Source organism: Miscanthus floridulus, chromosome 11 (genome assembly GCF_019320115.1).
Source record: "Miscanthus floridulus cultivar M001 chromosome 11, ASM1932011v1, whole genome shotgun sequence".
In the NCBI taxonomy this organism is placed as follows: Eukaryota; Viridiplantae; Streptophyta; class Magnoliopsida; order Poales; family Poaceae; genus Miscanthus; species Miscanthus floridulus.
Genome location: NC_089590.1, coordinates 58,913,790 through 58,921,421, shown reverse-complemented (window position 1 = coordinate 58,921,421; position 7,632 = coordinate 58,913,790). Strand labels below are relative to the sequence as shown.

At 48.7% G+C, this 7,632-nt stretch overlaps 1 protein-coding gene across 3 annotated transcripts; it reads left to right on the top strand.

Moving 5' to 3' along the window:
• The first annotated feature begins 1,151 nt into the window (after positions 1-1,151).
• Positions 1,152-6,387, top strand: LOC136490870 (transcription factor bHLH153-like). Of its 3 annotated transcripts, none has more exons than XM_066487068.1 (6): positions 1,164-1,952; positions 2,730-4,945; positions 5,036-5,101; positions 5,210-5,275; positions 5,364-5,417; positions 5,721-6,387. In XM_066487068.1, exons 2-6 carry the CDS (start codon positions 4,625-4,627, stop codon positions 5,844-5,846), a joined length of 633 nt encoding a protein of 210 aa, XP_066343165.1. In that variant the 5' UTR covers positions 1,164-1,952; positions 2,730-4,624; the 3' UTR covers positions 5,847-6,387. The 3 variants fall into 3 exon arrangements, with proteins under 3 accessions (XP_066343166.1, XP_066343165.1, XP_066343167.1); XM_066487070.1 differs by having other exon boundaries at positions 1,168-1,952; positions 4,725-4,945; XM_066487069.1 differs by lacking the exon at positions 5,210-5,275 and having other exon boundaries at positions 1,152-4,945.
• Positions 6,388-7,632: the final 1,245 nt, after the last annotated feature.

Sequence of the window (7,632 nt, the reverse complement as noted above, 5' to 3'; positions counted from 1 at the left end):
GGGTCCGTGTTCCCGCCCGCCGCGGAAAAGTCGCCTTCTTCCCGTGCCGGAGCATGAACGCACAAGGCACCAGCAGCCTTTTCACGCGGGACGGCACGAACGCCACACGCGAGCGGAGGGAGCCGAGGCCGAGATCGATCGGCAGCAGCAGCGACGGCAAGCGCGCGCGGCCGGAACGGAAGTAACTCAGGAGTAATAAAACTGAGGCAGGACAAAATACTCACGTCTCGTCAATTCGCTCGACTTGTATCCGGCTTGACTCATTTTAATTTTTTTCATGAGCTGCGCTAAAAATCTAGCTCGCTGTTTTAACGAACCGGCTCGTGAGCTACTCACGAGCTCAAACGAGCTGAGGCCTATTAGCCCACGACTATGAATCCAGAAGATGATGATGCTGATCTAGAAGTGGACACCTATTCCATGGATATATAATCCTTATTTTCAGCTGTTTAATATGAATTTTGATTTTATAATTGTTGTGGTACTTAAATGTTGATTTATGGATTGTTTTTTAGGGATAAGATGACGATGCTAACATTGAATTTGTGGAGTTTTCTAAGTCTGTGATTGCAAGCAACTAGTAAGTATGCTGGAACTGTATGGATTATGGATGGACCAGCTATGTTGCATGGTTGATACTTTTGATGAACCTAATATGTATTAATCATGTATGGTTGCATAATGATGCACGTCACCTTCTGAAATTATTGTGACATGAACATTATAAACATGTGTATTTTATTTTTAGTAGCTCACGAGCTAAACGAGCGGCTCGAGCTCGCTAACGAGCTGAGCTGAGCTGCTTCTCTAACTCATAATATTAACCCGTCAAGCCAAGCTGGCTTGTTACCCTAATAAAACCGGTTTAAGCTAGACCAAACCAACCGAGCTGGCTCGACATCCTGCCTAAATAAAACCCTCTCGGGGTGTCGCCGTCCGGCCCCTCCTCTGAGTCCCTCTCTCGCTCGCTGCCCTGCCGCTGTGGGCTGAGCATATGGCGTCACCTCCTGTCCTTGTCTCGCCGCTCCCTCCCTCTCCACCCTCTGGATATTAGCTGTCACCGAGGCCCATGCATGCGACCGAAAAAACAAACACAAAAAAAAAAAGGAAACGGAAAAAGGAGCCGCGGAAAAGCCATGAAAAGCGGACGGAAGTGCTAGGCGCACATCGGATACACATACTCCAGTCCACACGCGAGGCGAGTGTTGGCACAGATCGATCGACATGCCATGCCATGCACTCCTCCTCCTCCTCCCCACGCTCGTCTCGTTCTCGTCCTTGCCAAAGTTGTCATGCCTGAACCGGCACAAGGTGGTGTGCACAGCATCTCCTTTTCCCTTGTCCCTTTGCACCAGTAGCCCATCCGGGAGGTGCACCTAACGATTTCGTGATAAGGAACCCCATTTGTTTGTTTTCCGTCGTTAGCGCAGATAGAGTAGCGGAGATATACTAGTTTTCTTTCCTTACGAAAATACGTGCTCTACTCGAGGAAATCTATCCATCTGCAGGCCGCAGCACACACACCCAGGTAGCAATAGCAACTCATCTCTTCTGTCCTCTGTATATAAACACGGTCAGGGCCGGACTCCCTCTTCCCTGATCCCCAGATGTCCCCGGGCCTTCCCCTCTGCCTCTGCACCCATCCATCCTTAAACCCTGCGTAAGCCTCGTCTCTTCCTTCTTCCCCAACACAGCCTCTCCTCCTTTCGCAGGTGGGTGCCTCCCGGCAGCCTCTTCGTTCTCCTCTTTGTGTGTGGCGCGCGGCTCCGGCCGGGGGAAAGGGAAGGCGATTGCACGCCGGGAAGGCGGAGAGAAGAAGCGCACGCCCCGCTCTGCCGCTGGTTCGGTCGTTTCCCCGCCGGTGACACAGACATCAGCTCGTGCCATCTTCACCGCAATCGATTCCCCTGTGCTCGCTCTCCTTCCGCACGCAGTGGTCGCCGTTGATCCTGGTAAGAGCCTCTCCGTTTCACCTTTTTTCAGGGGGTAACCCTCTCCAGATAGTTCTTGGACTGGTAGTCTGGTATTGTTATGCATGCATGCATGCTCGTAGCTAGATACCAGCAGCTTGTTTATCATCGATCGGTGAGCTGAATAGGAGTACTATACCAGCTAGCCGCGCGCCGGTTAACCATGGCGATGGCTTTTTCTTTGCCCGGTCGGTCTTTCCAAAAGGCTTTTTCTTTGCTCAACCATGGCGGGCGGCCTGCATAAGTGCATGCGACAACCTCTGCCTGCCGTGTTCATGATCCTTCGGTTTCTTGTCTTCTCACCGACACGCACACGCAGAAACAGAGAGTAGGCAAGCCATGGCGTATGCATGTAGAGATGGCGCGGCGCAATGCGCGTAGTAACGTGTCAGTACGCGCAGGCAGCCAGAGGCAGGCAGGCGGCGAGCGGGTCTGGGCTGGCTCTCGCGTCCTTTCCGCACAGCTGGCTCCCGGGTGGCTACGGCTACGGATATCGGCCTACGTCGGCGACCGGTTTTAATTAGACGTGCGATTAGTCTCTCTGCTAACGCAATTTATTTTGGCCTCCTGCTGCCGATGACGTCGCGACGAGGGTAGGACAGGACGATCGAGCGTATTCAAGGCCTCCCACTTTGGTTTAAAGGCTGCTGGTACTCTCGATTGATTACGCATCGATCTATTTATTTTTACTTGCTTCATTCAAGTAGACTGTATATGTAGAAATAAATTAAACAGTGAGCGGTTTTGGTGAGGGTGCAGTAAAGGAGGAGCGATGATGGCAAAATAAGGGGTGTGCCTAGATTTGTTGATGCTCGGAACTGCAAACAACCTGGTGCTACTTCACAAATTCGTCAGTCAATCATGAGTGGTTTTCTGCTACCAGCGTGCATCATCGAAGGGGACAAGCCTCTTGTCCTCTCCTACTACTTCCCATAGTTTGTTAGTTCCACAACTATATTTGTTTTTCTTAAACAAAGAACAAGGTTGTTAGTTAGTATATATATAAAACATGAACTGTACACTAGTACACTAGTAGTATGCATGCATGATCAGTGAACCCATAAGGTTCAGTCAGAACCTTCTTTCTGAAAAAAAAAGGAAAGGAAAATGATGCCACCAGTGTTTGTCTATGTAAAAACTGTCCAGTAACTCTGCCCTAATGATCCTTTCAAATGGATGTCTGGCCTAGCTGCTTGCTTCCAAATTCCAACTTCAAATGGCGGTAGTACAGTCCAAACCTGTTTTCTCTGGTAGCAGCACCGCAGGGCCTGCTTCTGCTTGTCTGAAGCTCTCAATCAGAGACCCTGGAATGACGCCCAAATGGAAGAACGCTAGGGCAGTTGCACCAGCGTCGCTAGCTAGCCGCTAGCCGCCGCTAGCCTAGCCTGACCAACAGCTGGCGCCTGCCTGTTGTTTGTCTTCCGCATGCGCCAGAAGATGATGGGGCCCCGCTGCTAACTGGACTGTGTGTGTCATGACGAGAATACGCGTTGGTTGATCACTGATCATTACCAGCCGGAATACGTAACGGCACCATCATCATCAGATTATAATTTATAATGAAGGGGTTGATGTAGACTCGTATAATTTCTTTGCTGCTAATGCAAACGGTAGCTTTCGTTGTTCATGTTCAGACATGATTATGATTTATGAGAGCTACAATCTGGTTTATGATGATATACATATACTAGTCCTAGTTTTATTATATCTACGCTTAAGGGCGGTTGTGAAGTAGTATTTAATGATTGAGTAGATTATCTTCATCGTACCGTACCGTGTACTGTACACAATATACAACAGCACAGTGCACAGTGGACAATTTTGGCTGAAAGACTGAAATCCGTCAACTAGCTCCTAATGGCCCCGTTCGGCTTACCCCATATCCGGCTTGTTCGACTTCTTTTTTTAACTGGAACCGTGTTTTTCTCTCACAACAATTCAGCTAGAACCGTATTTTCCAGCCAAAATTCAGCGAGCCGAACGAGGCCAATGTCCTACAGGCATCTGGAGCTCTGAACTTACACGTTTCTAATGCTGATGGTGATGGATAAGGATTACCTTAGTTTATTTGCTCTGACCAATAATGCGTCTCCTGCAATTGTTTTAAGTTCAACTGGGAACGAAGACATGGTCTCCGAACTCGCTAAGCTGTAACTTAAACTCTGCGGATCCCCGCAGTGCCGGCATGAGACCTTGTCTTCTCCAGTGTGATCACTCCCAAGTCCCAACCAATTTCTTTATGCTGGCAAAGAGAACCTTCGGATAAGGTCCAAATGGCAGCACTGGATTTCGGAAGCAAACAAAATCTCCAATTAAAAGACGAGCAGTATTATATATAAACTGGAGAAATGGCCTTCATTGGATTTGGAGGTGAAAGAGGGGGGCAGCGGTAGGACAGTTCTGATGCGCAGAATCTTGTAGTGCGGCTGCCACCCTGCACTCGCGTCCAAAGGTGAAGACAGAACAGGCTTTTCTAGTGAACTGAAAAAGAAGCAAATCCTTTTTCATTTCGTGCACTGTTGGGACTGATTTTCCAGAAGGAACTTCCTGTACAGAAAAAGGCTCCTGAAGTTACTGAAACCCTTGACCTATAAGTACTTTACACTATCACTAGCTCAAGACCGGGCTTTTGAATGGAGCGACAGTGATTTTCCATGAAACCGACATCTGAACCAACGGCCACAGCTGTAAAAGTCAGCTTTTACCCTAGCAAGCAGGAGCAAGGAGGCTCGTCTGACCTACGCTTTCCTCCAGAATTTCAGCAGGAAAACAGGGCGGGCAAGGAGGCCACTGAGCCGAGGGGGAAGAAGATGATGATGGCTGAGGTGGCCAACCACAGCAAAAGGAACCACACCGACAGCTACTTCAGTGGCAAAGCCGTCGGCGCCGCCGCCACCAGCTCAGAGGAGTTCGCAAGCATGTCCTCCAAGAAGCCGAGGAATACCAGCCCAAGAACCGCGCCCGTATCACCAAAGGTACGCACTGTATGATGTTAGTGTCGCACCTCTCGTACATCGGAGCTCCCATGGCTGTTTGGCTGAAGTTTTCTTGCTGCGATCGAGCAGGAGAAGAAGGACAAGATCGGCGAGAGAGTCGCGGCGCTCCAGCAGCTAGTGTCACCGTTTGGAAAGGTACGGTATTTTCGAAGTTTTCGCTGTATTCGTCTTTGTCATCCGCGCAATTGGAATTTCGTCTTGTAAGCGCTGGGCTGCAATCACCTTTGCTTCTCGTTGCTGCAGACCGATACGGCTTCTGTTCTGCAAGAGGCATCGGGGTACATCAAGTTCCTGCACCAGCAACTCGAGGTCGTTATTTCAGTGACCGCACATGGCACTATGATCTTCAGTTCGCTTATCCTCTCTCTGCTGATGGCAATGGCACCAATTTTTGCAGGTCCTAAGCTCCCCTTACATGCGTGCTCCTCCGGCTGCCGGCGCTGCCCCTGAGGTGAGCTCTCGCCATCTTTCGTCCCCAACTGAAATCTGAATGCAAACCTGCAGAACATGCTAACCTGAATTGTGGGTGCAAACCTGTAGAACATGCTAAGCTACTTTCAGTGCTTTGGTCATATAGAGGGAAAATACAAGTTAGAATCCTGAACTTCATGCTCGAAAAAAGAATTCTGAACTTGACCGAATTTGAGGGAAACAAAACTCAAGTCAATACACCATTTCTTTATTATTTCGTGAAAGAAACCTAGCACGAGATCATATCATAACACGCGTGCATCCTGTTCGACATGTGATCCAGGACCCCGAGCACTACAGCCTCCGGAACCGCGGGCTGTGCCTGGTGCCGGTGGACCTGACGCTGCAGCTGACCCAGAGCAATGGGGCCGACCTGTGGGCGCCGGCGAACACGACCAGGCGCAGGTGAGGAGAAGCCTGCCGGCCTCGCCAGGAGGAGCCGGCCTGGGCCTGGTCTGCCGGAGGAAACCGAGCAAGTACTACTGCATCTGCATGTGCGCTGTGGAGTAGAACTTCCAAGCGCCTGACCCAATTCGATCTCCTAACAAGAAACTAAGGCAAAGCGTTATCCGTATCATCCGCCTTGTATTATACTGTGCTAGTGACCTGTCTGGTCTCTCTCCTTGTCGCCGTATATGTGTGATCAGTTGATCACAGATGGAAATGGACCGGAACTGCGTCTCTGTGTGGTACTAGTACTATGTAACTATGTGTTATTTGACATGTGAATTAGCAGTATGTGGCTGTCAGCAAGTAAAGCGGCAGTTTAATGCCTGTTCCTTGATATGCCTAGTGTTACCGATTTTGGTTTGCCATGTGTCTGCTGTATGCTCTCTCTCTTTCAGCTGTGCTGAAACTGAAACTGCACATTCAGGCAAGGCAGAACCTAACTGCCGGTGTGCTTGATCGTCTATGAAGTTATGACCGTGGAGATCTTTCATGTTGAAAAATGGCGTGACACGTCTTGAATGTGAAGCTGGCTGGTAGTTGAGATTGAGGCAAGCGAAAAATCCTTGAACATACATATAGTAAGCAATATTGGGCACAGAAGAATACTGTCTCCCTGTCCTTCATTGTAACTATTGGTTTCTGAATAAAAACGGGTCTGAAAGCGCAGAGTCAGAACGGTCATTCGAGCATTTCTTTCAGAAGAGGATGAGTCCTCGTTCTATGCTATTTAAAATTGCGTGTTTTTTCTTTTTTTTCACGAGAAGTCAATCAGTTTTAAATTTAACTAAATATGTAAAAAAAAATATTGACCTTTATGGTCCGTGATAAATATCATAAGATGAATAATGAAATATATTTATAATAAATCTATTCAGAGATACGTACAAATGTTGATACTATTTTTTATAAATCTACTTTACTCCAAATCTAAGATAAGGCTTGCTAGCGCCGAGACATCCAGACGGACAGGACGTCCGGACGCCCGTGCCTACAGTGATTTTCTGCGTCGTTTCGCATGCCCACCTGGGGCTCGCGCCGCCCCGAACGTCACCAGCATCGAGAAAAGAGGGAGAGGCGGCGGATGCCCAGCCGGCGCCGTGAGGAGGAGGAGAAGACACCAAGGCGAGGCAGCAGTAGGCGAGGAGGGAGATACAACATCCGATCTACTTTTAAAACATTCAGATGCAACACTTGCAACATACGTCTGAAGACTGATGAAGCATTTAAAACATGTATCTGAAACACTTGCAAAAACACCTAAAAACACTTGAAATCATTGCAAAAACATATGCAACATCCATATAAAACACTTGCAAACATATGTTGAAACATATGCAACATCCAGATAAACACACTTGCAACGTACGTCTGAAAAAAATGAAACATTGGAAACAAAAGCTTGCAACGTACTTTTACAACCATTGCAACAAATGCAACATCTCGATCTATTTTTGGAACATCCATATGAAACACTTGCAACATGGCTCTGAAACATTTGAAACACTTGAAACAGACGCTTGCAACATGCGCTTTCAAGCGCAACATCTACTTGCTGCTTGGACGAAAATAAAGGCTCATCGACTCGAAGCTCTACACCGGCGTGGAGATCGATGCTACGCAATGGCGCATAGGTCGCCAGTGTGGAGCTCATCGCCGACATGGACCTCGGCAGGGGCTGCGGCAAGTGGATGGAGCACGATCGCAACGGGAGGCGCGAGTACGGGCATGGCCGGCGTGCGGGAGGG